This window comes from Colias eurytheme, chromosome 1 (genome assembly GCF_061535395.1).
Source record: "Colias eurytheme isolate Ceu_HAF_F1 chromosome 1, ilColEury1 Martin Lab GWU primary, whole genome shotgun sequence".
NCBI lineage: Eukaryota > Metazoa > Arthropoda > Insecta > Lepidoptera > Pieridae > Colias > Colias eurytheme.
The window spans coordinates 5,452,638-5,476,648 of record NC_142980.1 but is presented as its reverse complement, the minus strand read 5'-3'; the positions used below and the strand labels follow the sequence as shown (position 1 = coordinate 5,476,648).

The window sequence follows — 24,011 nt, the reverse complement described above, 5'->3', positions numbered from 1 at the left end:
TAACGCCCACGCGACTAGTCCGCCGGTACCAGCGTTCTGACCATCATTTTTATTTTTGTCATTGCGTACTAAGACCCCTCTAAACCGCCATCCTGTTACAAATGACCCGAAATTTTGTGTCAGTATCTCCCGGCCTAACATGTGCAATGTGTAAATGTGTTGACGTTCCAGCTCTTCTTAATATACCTATAGGTACACTACGTAAATAGCAATAAAATTTGATACTTATAAAAGACAGACTATTATATTATTGGCGGTCGTTGCTTTCTTTATAATTTCATTTTTAGAATAAACCTTCAAGCTCGAGGAACCAATAGTTAGTAATAAGTCTAGTCTCTAGTAGACCTCGGTTGTGACCAATTCACATTTTAATTTAAACTGTGAATTAATTTAATCGTAACTAGGTACCTTTTTTAGTATAGATTTTGTTTTATTTATCCTACTAATATTATAAATGCGAAAGTTTGTATGGATGTTTGTTACTCTTTCACGTAAAAACTACTGAACCGATTACAATGAAATTTAGCACACATATAGAGGGTAACTTGGATTAACACATAGGATAGGTTTTATCCCGGAAATCCCACAGGAACGGGAACTATGCGGGTTTTCCTTTGAAAACGCGGGCGAAGCCGCGGGCGGAAATCTAGTTACTCTATATGTACTGAGCAATAATACCTAAGTATAATATATTATAAGCTTTAGATACCTCAATTTACTATTTTAGTTGTAACTGACTACAAATAATTTGCAATAACCTTCAGAAAAAATAATTTATACTTACTGAAAACGTAGTATGAGGGAAATAAACACAAACTGTATTCAATAGAGTAAAACATATTTTTGAGCCTAAAAGTAAATTATCAACCTTTATTCACGACTTCATATATAATTTTACAATATTATCTCATTATAAGTCCATTCAATAAATAATCAGTTCATTTCAAATCATAAAATTTTCATACAGCACCTTACAAAAATAGCGATCGTTATATTTAAGATAATTGGAATGGGTGCCAAAACTACGTAGAACTAGGTATCTACTTAGGGGTTTATATTCATACAAAACTTTACAGTTTACTTAACCAAGCTATTGTCAAGAGTAGATATTATTGTGTGCGATTTATGTAAAAATTTTAATAAAACTCAGGGAAAATTTCCTGGATGGCCATAGGTTTATATTAAAAATATCGTTAATGCTATGACTACGCACCCATTTCAATTATCATACATATAGTATAAATTAAATAGACAAATCCCTTATTTTACGTACATCTAATTGTACTTCAATAATTTACATGGAATAATTTTAAAATCATCACGATTTAAAACATTGTTCGAACTATGTTTTACGTTGAATTTAAGGTACTTCGTAAAAATGTATGTGTAAATAATATTATCTTATATATCTCATGTTAGATTAAAATTCTAACAATTCAATTTATATCAATTTTTATAAGTTAAATATTAATGTGATTAGAGATTAGAACATACGTTGAATATCAAAAACGTAACAAATAGAAATTAAAACTCAGCACAAAACATAGCTCCAGTTACATTCGAGATAAGATGATACAACAGATAATAAAAAATAATAACAACAAAATATAACAATACGGAAGAACAGACAGCAATTATGAAAATATTCGCGATGCGTGGGGGTATTCTTCCATCCCAAGATCCCAAGCTTTCAATCTATTATTCAAGCGTAAAAATCAAACATACGAGCATTAATTCTTAAATCTATAACGGCAGAGATGTTATCAAACGTTTTGTATTTGGCACGAGAGACATTGTAAGTGATAGAATTTTACCCTTTTAAAAATCCTTTAAATAATGTCCTTCTTTTTCATTTTCAAGTATTTTGAATTAACAAAAGGGAGGGATAGAGCTTTATCAATCTACGTACAGAACTTGTCGAATATTCTTTCATACTTTAAAATTTCTGCATTCCTTTTTAATATCGGTAGAAATCCGTGTGCGTTCAAAAAGATAAATAAATAAAAAAATCAACTTTGCCGTCATTAATTTCATTTGGAAATACGTTTGAAATGTGATGAATCCAGAGTATTTTATAATAATTGTGTATATGCAGTAATAAATTCAGAGTGTTTCCATAGCTTGAATGGGTATAAAATAGAAGACGATGATTTTTCGATGTGTTTGTATTAGTAAATAACGTAGTTTAATTTCATGGTATCTTATAATAATATATAACATGTGTTTATGTATTGTTGAACTTAACAGGATACGAGGATAGTTTATTTTCGAAATATCCAGTGTGATGGTGAGGTAACTATGTATGTTTTATTATAAAAGTTGTTGTGACTTTCGATGTCGAGTGTCTTTAAATGTTTCCTTCACAATAACATAAATTATATAAAGTATAATACAATTCATTTACCAATATACAGATGTAATATTAATTAAAGATAAACGTATTTAATTTACAAATCTCGTTGATATGTAACATTATGTACAATATAACTAAATAAATAATTAAAATTATAAATATATTAAAATACAAAAGCGACGTCCCTTCGATCTATACAGTTATAATTATTTATCATCTCATTACTTCTATATGTAAATCCATTTCTATAGATATATATTAATAAAAATTACGCAGCCAAAAAAGCAATGAGAACATCAATTTAAAAAAACTTTCGATTTCAATCGAACCACAGATCGAATATTCTATTAGGTACGTTTTCCCGCGCGTTATTTGTATGTTATATATAACATAAAGCGTAAGGATTAGTTGAACGTAGTCCACCCTTTGGGCACACTGGACGACGTCTCCTGATCAGCGCTCGAAGTACTCGTGAAATTCGACAAACCGAACTGGCTGAAATCTAAACCGTATTCGTGCAAAAGCGCACTATCGGTGGACGATTTGATATTTTCGATTTTCTCTTTTCTATCCCGATACTTGAGCGGATCGAAATCTTCGAGGCCCGTCGGCGAATCGTCCAGTTTTATGAGATCCACGTCAGAGCCACACGACTGAAAAAAACACGTGAGTTAACACAAAGCGGTATACCGGCGTACCCATACAACCCACTCGCAACACTGACTGGAAATCCAACTCTATGGAGACTTACGAAGGTACTGAATAGGTTGTAGCAAACAGGCGCTCACATGCACTATACTATAACGCCAAACTACGGACACCCACAATACTAATGCAACAATAACTTACCGAGAACGTGCAATAAATTTGGAATATTTTAATATATTTGTATAGACGTCTTAGAAATATATACTCTCGCCGTTCCGTATCTCCCATATAATCGGTTTGACTTGGGTCTGAAAAAGAAACGTTCAATTGCGAGATTTCACAACGCGCTACATTCACATAGGACGTTTCGGCTATGAGTTGACAATTCAATTTTATCTCTATCTTGTATGTTTTTACTTCTAGAATAATTTTTTGCGTAATTAAAAACCACTAACTGTGTAAGATTAAATTTTTAATGTGAATTTAAAGTGTTTTTTTTCTTTTTCTTTCAATTTATAAAAATAGGACGTTAAACAATAGACAATATAATATTATTAAAGCTAATATAATATAATTAGGTATTATTTTATATGTATTTTAATTTTATTCGTATTATTGGATTTTCCATGCGTTATTTTAAAGCTTAGCAAGCTGCTGCAATTAGATTACATACGAGTTACTCTCTTAGCAATTAGTGGGAAATAATAAATAATATATACTTCTTTTAGTATATGTGGACCCGAGTTATTATTATTATTTATCTGAATAGTACATTTAAAATCATTCATGCATTATATTGACGAAAGCACGAATAGGGAGTAGACAAACACGAAACATATAATTTATAGCGGTACCCTGAAAATAATTAATAAAAATATTTAATTGTATAATTATTAATTTGTGCAGTGCGAAACACAATACAGAGTTGCATGTGGATGCTAAAAATTTGGGTTATAAATATATATTCAAGACGCTTTATCTTCATTTCAAACTCTTTACTAGGAATAGGGCTTCGGACCAATTAAAAAATATAGAATACGTAAAAGAGTACATTGGTAACTATAAACTTTAACATTAGAAGTAAAATTTAAGTAAATATATATTTTCTATTCAACAAGAATTTCCCACGTAGGTAACAATGTTCAGAAAATCAAACATAGGTATTTCAAGATTATACTATTTAAATAAGAATATACGCGTATTATAACTTATGTTTAACAACAAAATGTTTTGTTTCAATCAGTCTTCTATTTACCAAGATATTTTTAACATAAAAATGTATTTCTACTCTACGTTATCAAGTAAACAAAATATCTCCAGATGAATACGTCAATAATTAAATAAATTTTATAACACCCTTTTTATTACATCAACTTTATGATAAAACGATGGTTATTTTTTGTTTTGCTGAGATAAAAACACATTTAATAGTTTCGGTCATGATCCGGTCAATATCGCATATTTGATATTTGACATAAAACGTGTTTTAATTGAGTTTTGATTTCCATATCAGTGTTGCGTAATCTAGCAGAGAAAGTCATTCGAAATTCACGTTAACATATCATGTGTATTTACAGACACAATGCGTACACATATATACATTATACATGCTTTATTCCAAGGATTTAAAGAACATGTAAGTATGTAATATGATCTTAGACAAGGGTCACAGTATTCAACCTTCACCCAACCAATGAGACTTAAACCTTTGGTTATTTAGTGCGTGCATGCAGACATCACCGTGCTCAGTATAAGCACAGAAAATTAAAAGTGAACCTATTCCAAGTCCTTATATTCATTGGGACAGTGACGTTACAATGTTTCTGTATCATGCAATGTATTCAACGAAAATGTAATTTAGTGCAATTTTTTCGCAATCTTCTTAAAATTTTGTCACGAATGTCTTTCAAAGTTGCTTTTATATTTGCCTACTTAGATTTACTTGAATGAAAAGATAAATGAAGCATATTGCACCAAAAATATATCGCAAAATATAATCATGGTGGCAATTATGAATGATAAACGAAAATATTACATTTTTCATGCGCTCAACATAATATTACCTACGTGGATTTAATACTGCGAATCAAAAGGCTTATTCTCTGTTCACATTAAAGGGATATGATGCCGTCATAACATTTCTCGTAATATGATACAAGAAGAATAACGACGCATTTCCACCATCACCTCTTACGTTTAGTGCCCATAATAATAACAATGTAACATCTGCGCGATAACACCAAATTGTTTCGTATTTTATTTCGAAAGTTCTAGAGAACGTCCATTCTATACCTATTATTATAATAATATAATACTTTATTGTATGATATAGTACAAACTGAATTGCAAAATTTTACGTAAGTAGAATTTATTATCTTCAAATAGAATAGTAGGTAATTTATATTCTTAATACGAAGTACGGAAGTGATCTTAAAAAAATAGCAAATAAACGTTACATAGCTCCTGAAAAGTTAAAACAATTGGTGCCTATCTTGCGTTCAAAGTAGTCAAAAATATCTATGAATAAAAATCATGAATGAAAAAACTCACTTTTTAACAATTTTGAAACTTTACATATAAGTAACGAGAATAAATAATATTACTCAAGCATTCCATGGAAACCTCTAGAAATTTTCCGTTAACTTAAATCAACAACAAAATAAAACTATGAAATAAAACAACATTTTGCACTGATTACAAAATAATTTTATTTTAAAAATAAACAAATAATAATTGTAAAAACAAAATAATCATAATAATTGTAATGCTTAATAAATGAGCACTGTCGAACAGGCTTTAAATTAAATAATATCAATTTAGGTATTATGCTCTAGTTATTAAAGATTTAATTATTTTAAATTTTAGGAATAATAATTTACAAAAAATAAATATTTCGCATAGGTAATATAAGAAGGAACAAATTTCTAAATATAGTATTACAGGATATTTGTGTCTTTGACGCAGATTTTAAGACACTGGAATAAATCATTTGATTATTAATAATAATCGTTTGATACAATATTCATTATAATTAAACACTCATTCCATAAAATGTGATAAATCACTTAATAGTCTGAAAATGTTTGATAAATTATTAATATACATTATCACAGTTCAGCAATAACATTAATATACACGTTAATTACTTGGCAGTAAAAGGTTTTTGAACTGCAAAGATATTTTTGACTATTTCAAACGCATATACTTGAAGTATATTTCTCGTTACTGTATAGGTAAATTAGGGAAAGCTGGCATGTTCACAGTACTCACACTTATGCAATTTCACTTACAGTATGTTCAAAAATAAATGCGACTCTAGTTTCATTTTAGACTTGAATTGTAAAATGGGTGCGTTGTAGATATATATATATGCAAATATAATTACTTATGAAAGCTCTCATAATTTACCTATAAAATTATAATTTAAAAGTAAATCAATTGATGAAGTTAATTATTTATTCTAATAATAATCAATTGGATAAAAGTATTAATAATCATTCAATTATCAAATAATAATTAAATTCCTGACTTTGGTCGAGTAAAGATATCTAAGAAATATTATATTTGTAGTAAGTACGTAATACCTACCAATACGCGCTAACAAATATGTGTTACATGTTTATTGTATAATTTTCACACTATTGGTTTTAAACTCAAACTCAAACATTTATACAATTAGACTTCTTCTAGAAGCACTTTTGAATCGTCATAACAGTTTAACAGTTTTAACAATTACCACCAATTCAGAAAGCAGTATCTATAGAGAAGAAGAAGAATCTATTTAATCATAATCGTAATCTTCTACTTCACTGTAACTTTCATCGCTCGAAGAACTCGATGTTTCGTTGTCGGAATTTCTTAATGTTATTATAAATGAGTCAGTGTAATTATTATCTACTTTTGGTTCTAATTGAATATATTTTTCCTCATGTTCTCGCGTCTTTCTCCAAACGTCACTAAACATATCCAGACTAATAGCATTTGCTTCCTTTCTAAATAATTCTTCCACAGTTTTCAAGTTAAAGTTCACATTTTGTGATGCTACTTTCCCTTTAATTATGCCCCATAGTAACTCTATTGGGTTGAGTTCTGGATGGTATGGGGGAAGGCGCAATACACTATGTCCATGATCTTTGAGGATTGCATCAAGTAGGTAAAAATTGTGTATAGTTTGGCTTATTTTTTTTAATAATGTGATAACTCTGATTATTAATTAGTAATTTGATTTTTGAAAAAAAAAATGCCGATTTTAGTCAAAATTTATATTTTTCTAACAAGATCCTTATCATCCAAATTTCCACCTTGGTGAGAAAAATTGACATTTCTAATGAAAATGAACAAAAAATTAAATGATTTTATTAAATACTGTAAAATAGTCTATAATTCTTCCATTTACTGTATCACAAAATTCTTCATAGATTTTTAGATATTCGTACTACACCAATTACATCACCCTGTATTTATAAACAATTGCAAAATATGACACATACATAGGCCGGGAGATACTGACACAAAATTTCGGGTCATTTGTAACAGAATGGCGGTTCTACAGAGGTCTTATTACGCAATGACTAAAAGAAAAATGATGGTCAGAACTCAGAACGCTGGTACCGGCGGACTAGTCGCGTGGGCGTTAGTCGAACTCGTCGGATAAATAGCGAAAGTCAAACAATTTGTAACACAAAAATTTTAGAATTCACCGATAGCCCATAAAAAAGATGTAGGCGGTAGTGTCATGCCATACTTTTCCGGTGTAACTTACAGCCCCCCATACCGACGCGATGCGTTGATTAAAAAAAAAACAATTCAAACATTTGTACCAGGCTAACTTTTGCACAGGTAATCATCATCGTGCAGACATTTACGAAAATCACCATGCCATACTTTTCGGACGATTCCAAATGGCCACCATACCGCCGAAAATCTGCAATAAAAATTTTTTTTCGCCAAACAATTTGTACCAGTATTGCATTTGGATTTTTGGAGAGTATTTGATAAAATGTGACCATTATTATATTTGCCATACTTCTAGTAGGGGGAAAAAGTGCTGCCATACTTGAAAATTAATTTATTCGTCACGTTTCAAAAATACGACTGTACAATACGTAAAATAATTTTTTACAGTATGGGATCATTATATTCTGTTTGTTTGTATACAATTCTACCTAGAAAAAAATATCGCAGATTGCAAACATGGGGCGGATGATTGTAAGACTTAAGCCAAGACGTAAAAAAAAATGAAAAGAATTGGCGATTTGTACCAGTACGGCATTTTTGGAAAGTATATGATGCAACGTGACCATTATTATATTTGCCATACTTTTAATAGAGGGAAAAATTAGTGCCATACTGCTACAAATCGTTCAAACTACGAATAAAATCTTACAATAAGAAAAAAATCTTATACACATTCGCCACCTCCCACAGGTATGGCATTATCACACTTCTATTTATAATCATTCAGGAGTTGTTGAAAAAAAAATGTAGGGTGGTACAAATCGTTTGGCGAGAAAAAAAAATTCGAAAATTTGCAGATTTTCCGCGGTATGTCGACCATTTGGAATCGTCCGAAAAGTATGGCATGGCGATTTTAGTAAATGGCTGCACGACGATGGTTACCTGTGCAAAAGTGAGCCCGGTACAAATGGTTGAATTGTTTTTTTTAAATCAACGCATTCACGTCGGTATGGCGGACTGTAACGTGCTGGCCACGGACAATTCGCTATAGCGAAAATTCGCGCGGCGCGACTGGCGGCGCGTCTTGCGAATGAATCAAATGTATGGAAATGTACTGGGCATGCCACGCGCAGCGGCGACCAGCGAGACGACCGGCGAATTTCCCCGAGCGAATCGCACGGCACGACTAGCGATCGAAACAAATGTATGAGTTATTACGGCGCAGGCCACGGAGCTGAGCGGCAGACGCGGCGACTACTCCCGGAGCGAACTTAATTTAAAATAGTTTGTTTTTTTTTCGCGAAAATGGAGACGGAAGCTTTTATTGCAGAAATTCTAGCTAGACCAGCTATTTGGAAGTCTAGCCACCCGCAACATAATTTTTCATCATGCCTATATTTTTCATATTTTTGGTGGAATTCTCCGTCTGTAACACGATTTCTATTTAATTCGTGTACTCCACTATATCTTCCAAACATTAAATCTTGAGCAAAAAAGCTGCTACTCTCCAAACAACGTCGGGCTAACTTTGATAAAGCCATCTCGTCTCCTCGTCTACACTGGTCGCGGCGGCGAACGCAACTGCCCGTGGCGTGCTTACCGCGCCGCGCGAATTGCCGCGCCGCCAGTCGCGCCGTCGGTCGCGCCGCCGGTGTCCGTGGCCAAGGTGTAAGTCACATCGTAACTGTATGGCATGACACTACCGCCTACATCTTTTATAAGGGCTATCGGTAAATTCTAAAATTTTTGTGTTACAAATCGTTGGACTTTCGCTATTTATCCGACGAGTGTGACTAACGCCCACGCGACTAGTCCGCCGGTACCAGCGTTCTGACCATCATTTTTCTTTTTGTCATTGCGTACTAAGACCCCTCTAGACCGCCATCCTGTTACAAATGACCCGAAATTTTGTGTCAGTATCTCCCGGCCTAACATGTGCAATGTGTAAATGTGTTGACGTTCCAGCTCTTCTTAATATACCTATAATAATATTATTATAAGAATAAATATATTTGTTCACATATTGGAATATAAAATTATAATTAACATTTGTAATGACAAGATATTTTAGAAATAATTTAAGATTACTCATTGAAGAAAAATGCAATTTTTAGATTAAATTCTAACTAGGTATTAAAATTATGTACTAAGTACAAAGTCACTAAATGTGATGCATTGGAAACTTTAAACTTATCATAACAAATCGTCTTTTCAATGACCATAATTCAATTTTTCAGTCAAATAAAAAGTTTCTCTCAAAATTTCATATTTTTAAGTGCAAATCGTAACACTTTATATATCACAATAATAGCCATTAAAATATGTATTTATAATATAAATTTTCCTAAATAAAATTAAACTATTAGACCATAAAAAAATTAAGTATCGTTGTAAGTTATTGATGCTAAGGGTGTAAACTAAGACATGCCTCATGCGGATAAAGTGTAAAGATATATCTATTCAAAAGTCATTCCTTGGAGCAAACCTCACCAATCCATACTCTACAAAATCACATAAGATCACAGAGAAAACGTTTCGTATACACCGTAACTGAGCAACATTCCTATAACAATTAATATAACGTAATGCATAAGCGAAACAAAAAAGCGGTATAAAAAGCGATTATAGGGAGAACACCGCGCCGACACTCCGTTAATGGAACGGCTCGATAAATATTAATTATATAACCATTAGTCAGCAGCGACGAGATCCTTCCCTGAACCCCTGCCTAATTGCTCGGGACGCGAGTTTTTCGTTTCAACTCGCGTGTACGGGAAGGGAGGGTTCACCAGGAATGAACGGACAGCGATGCAATGTTACATGTATGTCGGTCACTCGTTAACAACAGTCGCATAAATAGATACATTAGTGTTAGTGCGTTCCGGCCACTCGCATCAGTGTGCATATGCAACATCTCTGACGTACACCAGGAGGACGGATAGGATAACAAATGCGCATATCAGAATTACCTCTTGCGTCCGGGGCTTGTGCGGGGGGCGGGCGGGGGGCGCGGGGGCCGGCAGCTTCACCGCGCCGTTGCACGCGTTCGCCTGCCGCCTTTGGTTCGACAGCGTCAATTTCAATTTCGCTTTGTCCCCGCCCTCCGAGAAGCGAATGGTGCTCGTGTGGAAGTCGCTCGCTTTGGGCGCGTTCTTTGTGATGTTACTGACGAAGTGCGTAGAGGGCGCGGGCAGAGCGCGGGGCGGGGGCGCGGGCGCGTCCGAGATATCGACTAGCCGCTCCGTGGACACGATCGGGTAGCGGGCGGGGGGGTGGGGACGGGCCAGTAACCGGGGTGGGGGTTGTGGTGACAGGGTCTTCTGCAAATAAAAACGTTACGATAATGTGCCGCGGCGCCCGAGCGAGCGCCGTCCTGCGCATGCGCGGTCCGAACCGACCAGTGCGAAGCTCGTACACGTAAAGCATACGCGGCCGACGAATGCGTTCACATACACTGACGAATGTCGAAAGCGCTAAATACACATCGATATCATCCAAGATCCGTCATAACTTTTGACACGTGCTGAGTGCGAAATGTTAATTAGAGAGCCTAGAGAGTTGTATACAGTATATGTACAGGATAGTCAGTACCCAGAGTGTGTCCAACTCTACACTAGAACTAACCGGCTGCGTATCAAAAGCTATGAGTTAAAGCGTATGAAACGAGCATCTAAACTATTAATTGAAACATTTAGAAACACTACGAAATAATAAAAAAAATCTAAAATGTCCCATCACAGAATCTGCACGGTGTACAAGTCGGACGGTGAATCAAGAATACTAGAAGCAGGAGTATATCTATGTATTAATGAAATCCACAAGGGGTAATTGCCAACTTATACCTTTTTTTTATTGGTAATAGGGAAGCGCTTGACCACAGTCTCGCCTGATGTTAAGCTGAGATGTGGTCTAAGATGGAACGCGCTTCCCTAGAAGGTACCTGTTCACTCTACTCTACTCTATCTTAATTCACCGCACTCTGTACACCAAACAGGCGATCAGACTCACGGCTTTATCAGGCAGGCTGGCGGTATCTCTGGGGGTGCCCGGGAAGCTGTCCCTCCTCTTTGTGAAGAGGAACTCCATTTCCGTGAGCAAGTCTAGCGGGAGGGCCGGCTCGGTGGGAGGCTCGCGGCACGGGGACGCGTCCGAGTCGGAGGATACCGGGGTAGCGGAGCCGCAAGAGAACCTGGATGAAGGAATTAATTAATAGATATGTATATACAGGGTGAAAGGTAAGACATTTGACGAATTTAGACAGGAGCTTCTACTCATGAAACTGAACAACTTTTGTTCTACAACTTTGCTGAATTCGTAAAAATAAATTGGACTTTGTAAGGAAACTTCGCTAATCAGCTGACCGATTTCCATACAAAGTCCAAATTTTTTTCTACGAATTCAGCAAAGTTGTAAAACAAAATTTATTCAGTTTCATGAGTATAAGCTCCTGTCTAAATTCGTCAAACGTCTTACCTTTCACCTGGTAGAGGTGCAAGTTTTGAACGTTATACGCAACAAAAGGAGTGAATAGATGAATAAATACATAAATAAAGTGAAGGTAAAATACAAGTACTAAACTGCACGCAATTGTAGGAGTGAATAGATGAATAAATACATTGAGTGGAGGCACAAGTTCAAAACATTGCAAGGAATTTTGGTACCTATACCTACAGGACGCAAAGCCTGCGTCAATATTATATGAAACAAATTGATCAATACTTTAGTTTAGTAGATAAAAGTTGAACAAAAGATATAAAATCGGTTATCCTTCGGTCCTTTATGTTACAACAGGCTGATTTTATAGTATGACTTTTGTCTGTAGAGTTTATGGTGATAACCACCATGACACATCTTATTACCATGGGAATTTCCTTTGAATACGCGGGCAAAGCGGCGTGTGGAAAGCTAGTATAATATGGGTTTGGACATTCCTACGTTTCAGTTTAAAGACTTTAATACCTATATATAAAAACAGCTATAAATACATACCTGCTATCGTCTGTTGTATTTATAGAGGATGGTCTAGATCCCGTTTTAGGCATTTTATTTTTTAATCCTCTCACAGCCGATTTCACATTCTTGCCGCCTTGTCGGACCTTTGGAACAGATGTATTATTACATAATCGATATAGAATATTGATAGCTTCTTGCATATATAAATATTGTTTTTAAAATTAATCAGCATTTTGAGTTTTGACCCTGACTAAGCATTTTTCGTGTAAGTAAAATTTATAAGATACTATAACAATATAATATCACATCCATTGTGTATTTAAAATGTGAATGTATCATTTGTAAATCGCTATAGTTTTTGATAGATTGTTCCTGTAAACCTTTAATAGAGACAGTACATGTTACAGACATATTTTTATATTAGGTGCCATTTTAACTCACACACAAGCTAACAGTACAATATATTCAGAAGTGGTAAAACCGACCCATGTTAAAAACATATGTATTTTTTTTTTAATTTATAACCATTCCTAAAATTGTATCGTAAAATTTCAGTGTAATTGATTTTGAACGTTTACCATATTGCATCTGCAATAGAATATTATGTCATCTAGAATAGCTGCTCAAATCAATAAAATTATTATAAAAAATATCTTTAGCAAACGAACATAATATTATAGATAATATCGTGCTTTCATCCCAATTCTTAAACGATACGAAATATATTCCTAATTCGAAATTTATTTATTCTGCTATTATATTTACATAGAATAGCAGCTACAGCTATAATTATTTAAAAAACGCAAAAAGCAATATAAAATTGATAAAAAACAATAACTTTACTAAATATACCTTGAAATATGCCTTTGTGTAATGATAATTAATTTACTTTTACAGCGTACGTTCTAAAAATGCGCCACGAAAGGAGAGTTCAATCGCGACATAAGATGTCCTTATAAAAATGTTGAATTTGTAAAATACTTTTACTAATTTATAAAAAATATATCTTATACATAAAATTCTCGTGTCACAATGTTAGTCTGCATACTCCTCCGAAACGGGTGGACCGATTCTCATGAAATTTTCTGTGCATATCGGGTAAGTCTGAGAATCGGCCAACATCTATTTTTCATATGTATCACGGGCGAAGCCGGGGCGGACCGCTAGTATCTTATATTAATTTGATTCTGGTTCTTTACCTATATACCGTAACGTGAAGTGCCTTAACTACTGTATTAACAATCAATGTGTACAATTTTCCATTTAAAACCATATAAACGTATTGTTTAAGAATTGGGGTAATCAGGATTTTGTCCAATCAAGTGACAAACGGGATGCAAAACATGCAATAAATACTTTAACCCTGTGCTTTTTATTCACTACTTTGTGGAATGTACATTATTCGTTAACAACTAACTACATAGTTAGAAAATCAACTAAAACATAGAAACCATCTAAATAATATTTGTAGCTAAATAAATGTACAAGGAAGCTATATTTAAATAAAATATATAACACCAAATGAAGACTATAAAACAATAACAAAAATATTACACACATAGATCGTATAAGTAATAACAATAAACAAATATTACATATACCCACAACACTAATAAACATATAATATAGACTATCTAAATATAATACAATGTGTAATCAATCAAAAATATATCAAATAGCATTATTTTATCATAGAGGGTTTGAGTTTACCAAACTTTAGTGTTTTTTTTTTATATATGAAAAGCGTCTATAATCTGATTATATTATTGATGCAGTTCACTTGGCCCTAAAACATAAAGATTCAAATTCTTAATATGTAACTTATTTTATACAAGTTTATGTAAATGGTCAATTCTATTTGATGTCGGTCTACAACAAATAATCTACGTTTACTACTGTTAGCTTTATCAAGAGTAGAATGCATTCTTTAACCGTAATTTTTTTATTTGACTTCAAACGACACAGCCACAGTTTAGCCACAGTCAAGAAAACAACAAATGCAAAGTTTGGTTCCCTCAAAACATCACTCAATCACAATTTACATAAATAATAAATATCATAACATAATAAATGACCAAAACCGTGACATAAATAATATATTTTTGACATCAACCATACACAATACACAGTACTTTCCACTAAGCCGTGAACACTAGACAGTTTACATTGACAGTCACTGACTGACTCACCGTTTTCACAGCCGATTGTACTGCGGGATTCGCCTGGAAATATTCACAGTTTGTAAGCAATACGACAGTCCCTTGTAGTTAAAGCACGCATGCGACATGTAACATTTATTGCTTGTGGATATCCTACCTTATATGCAAGAACTTAGGGTTGAAATTGTAATGAGGCGTGTCGATTTATAAAAAGTGGTAAAGCAATTATTGTAGTGTCGTGTAAGAGTGAATATGAAAGCCTTGCTTAATATTTTAGTACTAAATAAAGTATGTACGAAAAAGGTGTATTATTTTATAAAAGTTGTTATATAAATTTAAACCAAATCCTCGAAGCATCACGAAAAGATTTTTAAGTACACAAGCAATAGAGATCCATTAAGCATACTTTAATTTGCATAGAACACCAATATCGAGTAGCAATATAATATTTATCTGATATTTCATATTGTGTAAGGGAAAAACAAAATGAAATATTTAACCATGTTTTATGTCTTTGTTTTTCAATAATAAGATTAAACAATATATCATTCGTTGAGAATATTGCATTACCCACGCAGTAGCAGTTTTTGTGTGTTTATGAGTGTAAAGCGAGACAGATAGACGAAGATTGTAATATAGCATATCTGAAATTGATTGATTTTTTCATATCTGTATTTTACTGCACACTTCAGCCTGCTCTTATTGACTTTAATATAATATTCAAAGTAATTAAATTTTGTACTAAAAATTGAATATTCATAAGCAATAAATCACTGGATGGATAGAAACACTCATTACACGCTATATTGGATTCTGTTTTACATGTACAGATATTTTCCAAACACATGAATTGACATTAAAACGTCTTAATAAAAAAAAAAACAAACTTTGCTAAAAAAAAGTCTTTAAAACACGGAAACTAATTTCGAAACACAGAAAGAATCGCAGTACATACAAAATGCACCCACACATAAGCGATAATCACTTTACATATACATTATACAAGGCACCCACACACATAAAGCTATCATAATCACTATTGCTTATAGGCATAAAATAAATATAAAAAAAGAACTAGGCATAAAAGAAAAAAAAAGCATACTTTATCTTTGACGGTCTTGAAGAAAGCGCCTCCTTCCTTTTTGACGTTTTTGGCCCAATCGCGATATTGTTTTTTTAACCTTTGCCCGCTGCCGGTGTTTAATTTGTCGGCGAAATTGTTGCATTCTACTTCGAACTCATCACTGAATCCCCGCCCGGAGTTCAAGAGGTCCAGCCTCTCGTCTATGAACTAAAATTATAATGAAAATAATTTAACACCAAAATGACTGCGTGTTAAAAAATATGTTAGTGTGATTTTGGCCAGTTCGTGACTATATACTTTAAAGTAAAGGAAAAAAAATGTGTGCGTGTACTAGTGTACACACGTAAGAAGTGAAGCTTCTTTATAACTTTATTTTTCAAAAAATAATTTACTATTATATGCAACTTTACAGAAACACGTCAATCACGCGTGGTAGGGATAAAACAAGATGGCGCGTAACGGAAAAAAGTTACACTACATTTTTTTCCAACCCCGATAAAGAAGTTTCACTTCAAAAACATTGGTTTACGTGATTGCGCCATAGATTATTACAAATGGACGTACTACAAATTTGTTTAATTAACAATATACTTCAGACAAATGTATTGTAATATGTGATTTTTTTTTTTATTTCCGACTCGGTATATATTTCATTTAAAGAGTATAAATAAACATTTACCTGTTGAAATATTTGTGATTGGAGTATTTTTTTAAGGAACGGCTGCATGTTTTTCCTTGTTTTAATGAACGCCTCTGGATTGAATGTTATTCGTTCACCTCGCTCAATTCTATAAAAAAAAAATATGTTGTTAATTTAGTTTAATCACAAAAATTATACTGTGTTTAAAATTTTAAAATATACTGTGTTACTTATATTATTTAATATTAGGAAAATTACCTATATTTATTTATTTCTCTAGTTAAAAAAAGCATGTTACAATACCTTATAGCATCCCTGTAGCCTCCAATCAAACAAACTAAAGCTCTTAGGAACGCCCTCGACACCACATCACCGAGCACGTGTTTATCACCTAACGCTTTTCTTAGATTCGCAACCTGAAATATAAAATATGTTGATATTTTTTTTCTTGACGAACTACTACAATTTCGTTCATATTGTATTGTGAACATCCGTTTTTTCCCAATAAGACAAATAATAAATAAGCATAGTATGCACGAAACGGATTATAATAACAGATTCCAATTTGAAAATATTTTTATGAATGGAATTGTAATAAAAAAATATAATTTTGTAATAGTTATGGACCATTTTAGCAAATGCATTTTAAATAAATATTTTATTGTATCAATATCATCCCCGCGAAATAATTCAATGTTAACTATAATTTCCTAACAAAAATTTATCCGGAAACTATTGCAAATAAAAAACACACTCATTGTGAGTTTGTATACCTGTAGATACATATCTATTAATAAATATCTGTATAGGAACTGGGAATGCGACAATGTCCTTGTTAAAATAATAACCGTGATACAGACGAGTGACACATACTTTGGAAAAATTCCAATAGAAGACATGTCTACATTTTTTTTAACAATGACTTCAGGGCCAATATTAAAAGTATGACGAACATCGTCATACTTCATCGAACCACATTATTTTCAAACTATAATTAACTGGTTTAGTAGTACACTAGATTTGGGGTATATGTTTCACTCATCTGTCTAAGAAGTAAGAATTATCAAAATTGGTAAAAGTGTCCGATTTCATACATTACGACTATTATTTAAGTCCATAGTTTGAATAATTTGGTACTGTTTACAAATTTATTTGAACACAATTATTTACTAAAAACCATTTACCAATGAAAAGAGACGATAATGAGAGTTGTTTTACTTTCAACTTACCAGTTCAGGCGGAAGACTTTCCAAATCATTAAAAGGAGATCTTAATTCATTTGCATCTACATCTAAAATCACAACGTCGCCAAGCTCCGACATTCGCACCATCTGTTACAAAAGAAAGTAATTAGAAAAGCTATAAGAAAATATTACATAGGCTTAAATTTTTTTAGTAATGGTAATTACTAATTACATTTGTAAAAATATCAAGCAACGCACAAATAAGCAAACGTAAGTTAAAGTTTTAATAAAGTTCACGACATTTTGAAACATATAAAAGAACAGCACTAGATTGTCAATGATACACCAATGAGCCTACAAATCAATTGGAAAATAAGAGTAATATGATCCCTGTCAACTTTACAAACTGTTATATGTATAAATAATTTAACACCAATAAACGCATCTCAATTCACAATAAATCACACACCTGCACACAAGGACAAATCGATTTATCTCGAGCATCCATTACTCTACTGCATCACATGTTATATAACAACAATTTACCTTCATTACGTTCCCAGGAACTCCAATAAGAAATGGCATGGGTGCTAATAGATAGTCGACCAAGTGTTTGGGTAATATTGGAATGAATATGTGTTGCCATGACATCGGGAATAGTGTTGCATTGGCGGCTTGAACGCAAGCTGAGAGACGAGATGGTTTGGACGCGACTATGGCTATCCTTCGCTCGTGTAGTAGTGCAGCCCATAGCCCCACCATGCATTTACCATCCATTGCGCTGAAGTATTCCGTGAGATTGTACTGGAAATTATATGAATCAATAAAACTTCACATGCCTTCATACTTTATAAAACAACATCTTTTGTTTCTATTGCATTTGTTTTGTAGAAATGAACAAGGCAGTTTTCAGTAAGTTTATTTTTTTTACTGGAACACAACACAACACAGTACTTTCTTAGCATTTACAAATTAATTAATTTTATTTATTTAAGTGTGAAGATAAAGTTTTGGTGGATCTAACACAAAAATATTTGTCATTCACAGTTTGTATTAAATAACACAAATTAACTCAATACTCCCTACCTACATTTAAGTCACTCCAAAACGCAACAAGATTACTTACATTTTCCGGAATACTCGGCAGCTTGTTATCTGGGCATTGACAGGAGAACACATTATGACCAGCATTGTATGTGACTTTGAGAGTATGCCCAGGCATCGGTGGCCGTATCCTACATGCTTCTAGAAACGATATCAGCTCCCCTCTCTCAGGACTATTCGCTAGGTTAGCTATGCAGTTTAATAAACTGAAAAACCATTTGTCATTGTAACCATAGTTGGACATGAAGCCCTGATTGAAATTACATACATATGCAGTGCAAAGTAAATATACGTCGCGTAACATTAAAAAATATTCGCCGAAATTGCATGATGGCACTGTAAGATTGAGTGTTTGTATATATGCATTGCTGAAATATGTAATTACATATACAATAACAGAAACAAAGTATTATTATTATCATTAAATAAATTTTTAATCAACTAAAGTTCTGTGAAAAGATCATTTAATTTCTACAGTAAAATTCTAGTATAAATCTTTAAACAAATTTTAATATTTTTAACCCTGCCATTACTATTGTATAAAACATAAAGTTTAATTATAATTAAAATGTGCAATGAGAACATCACCACCTTTAACAAAGATTTTCCTAAATGTACTAGTCAATTCTTGCTATCAAATATTCATTGGAGTAAATAATAGAAATTGACAATGATTAACCCATTGACCACCGAGCGCCCCGATCGGGGCGCGACACAATAGATTATCTATTGTGTCTGTGATTCCGGGGATTGATGGATTAAGTAAATCTTATACTAAGAGGAAATTACCAAATAAAAAATACTGCTTTATAGCAATCAATAGTAACGGCAATTGCATTGCGACAAACACAAATAATTATAACTTATATGTTAATAAAACAATTTATACTCACTTGTAAAATATATCATGCCATGGTAAATGTGATAATATAAGAAATGTGGTGTTCGCCTTTGGATCATATCGACAAAAGCAAAATGTATATTTTGAATCCACTGATGTCAATACAAAAGAATATTTTTGTATATAAGTGCTGCAAAAATGAGATAATTATTATTTCATTAATTTTGTTCACATAAATAATTTAAAATATTATAACATGTACAAAATATGTTGTAGAGGATGACTATATATAAGTTGTCCTGTTATCAATTAGAAATAGATAAACCATGTTTTAAAATAATTATAACTAATGCTTTACACTAAAAGTGTAATATTGTTCTCTTTTTATTATTAAACACTTAAAATTGGAAAGAATCTAAAGAACATGAGAGTATAATGCATACTTTGAATTTTGGAAAGCACATTAAACAGTTTAAAACAGCTAAACCACTTACTTATCAAACTGACAAGGGAATGTGAATTTAGGAATATTCTTCAACTCTTCTTCATTTCTATATGAATCTGGATATTTTTTTACAATATAAGGTTCCTTTGTTTGATCTCCAGGCGAGACTTCACAGAATAGTTCAAATAAGTATCGCACTGTGTCTCTGAAATGTGAGGAGACCTTTAAGTTTTTATACGCATTTGAGCATTATTATAAAATAAAATGTGTTTCAATAAAAAAAAATGAAGAATTATATAGAAATATAACAACACAAAACTTCATACTCATTCATTTTAACACTTCAAATTGTCACTACCTAACTGACCAATTATTAAATTATAAATTAAAGTAAAAAGTGATCTGTTCAATTGTACGCCTACTCCTATGCTTATCAAACTGTTGATAAACATATAAAAATACTGCGCGGTCGCTCGTGTTGTGCGCTAACAGAGGGGAGATATCAATTACTATTCAACTACACCCAATCATCTCCTATTGACATTTATGAGTAAATTGCATACATAGAATCATCCCAGCACAGGAAGCGGTAATATTGTGGATGGCAAATTCATGCATATGTAGGAACGGACGATTAGTAGTGCAAAATAAAAATAAATCCAACTTGTTCGTCGAGACAAAAGAAAAAAATGAGGTTAAGTGATTTGGCAAGGTAAAAATGACGTTCGAATCGATCACAAAAATGAAAGTTAGTGTATGATTCAACGAGATAAGCAATTAGAAAATATTTTCTCGTTACCGTATTCTGGAACCCATGTCTGGACGTGGACCTTCTTATGTTTCGTTTACATCTTATTGCTACAAGTGAGAGAAACTTTTTCAGTTAAGAGTTTCTTATGAGACATCACAAGCCATTGAAAATCACTTTTGCACCGCATTGGACATTTCTATTAGATTTAGATTCTGAAGTATTATGAAAGACGATGTTATTGACTCAACCTTTTTTGCTGCTATTTCACTTCTCTTTTGAGTTTGACTTTTTGATGTTACCACATTACCACAGATTATACAAAACTTGTACATCGTTGTCAAAAAAAAAACTTAACAGATAAAACTGTAATGTGATCACAGATAACATAAAATTTTTCTTAACCCTTAATCGGCCATGACTTCAAACAAGTTTATTTTAATACATCAGTACGGGCTTATATCGAGATTAAAAACTTGAGTATTAAAAAGTAAAATATTGGGTACCGTCATATCCTCCAACATTGCCTTTCCAGCCTATCTTTGCCCAAATAGAAATTTTAACTTTCCCGAGTGTTTATGTGGAGTAGCATGACATTTAAGACTTGTTTTGTTTTGTGGTAGAAAATTAAAGTCTTTTCTCGTAACACTGATTAGATAGCACATGTATAACGTCAATCAGTCTGCTGCTACATGTCGACAAAGAAGGAGGTGTTTTGGTGGTGCCAAATTTTTCTAAAAAAACTTGTCTCTGATCACTGGGAATCAATTAGAATACGTGGATATATCTTATTATTTATTAAACTAGAATATAAAAAAGGAGGTTATTTGTTATTTCCAAGCAAAAATACGTAGTATTATAGAAGTTTTGTCGCTGGGCAATGTTAGGTTAATAAACGTAGTGTGACCTATCCCAACATTGCCCAATCGTTTTGAGGTGCTAGGGCTGACACATTTTTAACAGACTTCTCAAATAGGTAGCAAGGTAATTTTTTTTAGGTATAAATTAAGTACACAGCATGTTTTTTCTTTTAGGTACCTAGGTAGGATTGTACGAGTATGTATGCCTACCTAGGTACTTTTTAAATGTTTAGTAGAAGTTACGTATAGGTACATAAATATTCATAATTTCAGTGTCATTTTAAAGATATACCTAGAAACAGTACGAACGCAATATTATTGCATGTGTACCTACCTATTACTTGTTACCCACCTACATATTTTATTAAACTTAATTTTTTCATCCTTTACCTAGTTGATTTTTTGTGACAACCCTAAACCCTAAAGATTTTTGTATGAAGATTGTGAGAAAATTACACCTAACTTTGCCCATACAATTTAATGAAGATCTACTTATTTTGGATCATTTTTTGTAAGAGATTCGGCATCTTTGCCTTGTCTTGTACTTTGTCTCTTAAAAACAGCTACGTAAGTCTTAAAATGGTTGAAATATTAAAGGTGGGCAAAGTTGTATACTTTTCCACCTTACTTCGCCCACCTCTTTCTTCCTTATTTTTAGAGAAACTATTAAGAATATGATTATTTCAAGTATATCTATTCATTCTAAATTCAATTCCCTACTCAAATAACAGCATCAATTCTGTCCATATTTTGTTTTTTCTTGTATATGATCAAAACACTGTGAAAAGCGGGCAATGTTGGAGGATATGACGGTAGCTTATAGGTTTTTTTGGCGGTGGGATATTATTTCCCTATATCCATGAACATACATGTTAGAATTAATATTCTCCCACTCGTCTAGCTTTAGCCCGCGGCTTTACTGGTCGATTTTAACACGGGGACAAAAAATTAAAATGCATCATTAAATTTATTATTTATTGAATAAGTATGAATTTTTTCAATTACTTTTTACTTTACTTATCTTTTTACTTTTTATAACTACTTGGTATCCTTATGGGATAAAGAGAAATATATTCCCACTTGAAGATTTCATGCACGTCTACACTCACTACAGGGTATTAATTTCCCACCATTTTTGAATGAGAAAAAATAACCCAAAGTAACAGCTTTCGTAGTTACGTTATTTTGTTAATATTTGATAAATAACACGTTCTTCTTTACGAATTAAAAACGCCGACAAGTTTGTTGAAACTTGTCGGCGCCGCGCTGATCAGCGCTTATCGGCGCATGTTCATATATTTTCCTGCGCGGGTTACCAGCGCTGATAAGCACCGATAAGCGCAGCTTATAAGTTTCAAGCTTTCTTTCTGAATACGCCCTAAGGTGCGTTCCATAATTATATTTTACCGTATCTTTAAAAATACAAAAAATAATAATTAATTTGTGGGCAATGCCGAGGTGGGAAATAATAGTCCCATGGCTTTTTAAGGGTTAAACACCTTAGAGTCTAATCTAAACTACAGCTGTAATATATTGTAACTAATATAATATACTTACTCTAAGTTAAACACATTCAGCTAGGTATGGAGAGTTCGTAACGTTGAAATTATAAATTTATCTGTAACCAATTAATATCAAATATGCAAAAAATCCATAATTTTATATTATTCAACGGGAATTGAACCCACTACACCCAGGTCCCCTCGGTTATCTCACGCGTTATCACTGTACCAAGGAGGCGGTCGAATCAGTATGTACCTAAAAAAAAAAAGGTAGGAACTTAGATCATTCATGATCTAAGAGTAGGGACAACTTAAGTGGTTTACGTCTGTAATTTATATGTATTGTAATATTATCTTATAATATAGAATTAAGCCTGTATTTTGGGAGAACCCAAGAAAATGAAAATCAAAGTTAAGAGATTAATTAAAAAAAAAAATAAAAACTTTCAAACATTGAGTTAGTTAATATGTAATGCTTTCAAATTATATAAGTATGTAGGTTTTACCAAAAAACTATTTATTTTTGAAATTTCATCAATATCGTAACTACAGTGGTTTAGACGTAAAAGCGTTACCGACAATCTCATTTGTAATTATTGTAATCTAAATCTTTGTAATAGATCATTTAACATTATCATTAGTTATGATTTAACTCTTTAAACAAGCTTTAAACCAACAAATTTATAAAAAAAAAAACTCATAACTAATTAACTACTTACATGTCAGTAAATTTGTTTATTAAATAATAATTAAAGGATAAAGGTAGGTAAATAATAACTTCATTGTAATATATTAATAATATTTATTGTCACT

General features: G+C 32.6%; 1 protein-coding gene across 5 annotated transcripts; it reads right to left on the bottom strand.

Annotated features, from left to right (window-relative positions):
- Positions 1-846: 846 nt before the first annotated feature.
- On the bottom strand, positions 847-21,133 carry LOC149910994 (DENN domain-containing protein 1A). Of its 5 annotated transcripts, XR_016456716.1 has the most exons (15): positions 20,888-21,133; positions 20,138-20,293; positions 19,696-19,833; positions 18,825-19,008; positions 18,245-18,502; positions 17,744-17,845; positions 16,818-16,930; positions 16,554-16,662; positions 15,893-16,081; positions 14,821-14,853; positions 12,668-12,774; positions 11,687-11,867; positions 10,648-10,998; positions 3,203-3,309; positions 2,890-3,006 (listed from the first exon to the last, which is right to left on the bottom strand). XR_016456716.1 is itself a non-coding variant. In XM_090101713.1 (14 exons), exons 1-14 carry the CDS (start codon positions 20,902-20,904, stop codon positions 2,758-2,760), a joined length of 2,187 nt encoding a protein of 728 aa, XP_089957839.1. In that variant the 5' UTR covers positions 20,905-21,133; the 3' UTR covers positions 847-2,757. The 5 variants fall into 5 exon arrangements, 3 of the variants coding, with proteins under 3 accessions (XP_089957839.1, XP_089957862.1, XP_089957847.1); XM_090101713.1 differs by lacking the exon at positions 3,203-3,309 and having other exon boundaries at positions 847-3,006; XR_016456715.1 differs by lacking the exons at positions 2,890-3,006; positions 3,203-3,309 and adding an exon at positions 5,723-6,226 and having other exon boundaries at positions 9,659-10,998.
- Positions 21,134-24,011: the final 2,878 nt, after the last annotated feature.

Coding starts and splice junctions, on each gene's coding strand:
- LOC149910994 (XM_090101713.1), bottom strand. Junction 17,846..18,244: donor TTCCTGGGAACGTAATGAAG/GTAAATTGTTGT, acceptor CTTTTGTAACAG/ATGGTGCGAATGTCGGAGCT. Junction 16,931..17,743: donor AAAGTCTTCCGCCTGAACTG/GTAAGTTGAAAG, acceptor TTTATATTTCAG/GTTGCGAATCTAAGAAAAGC.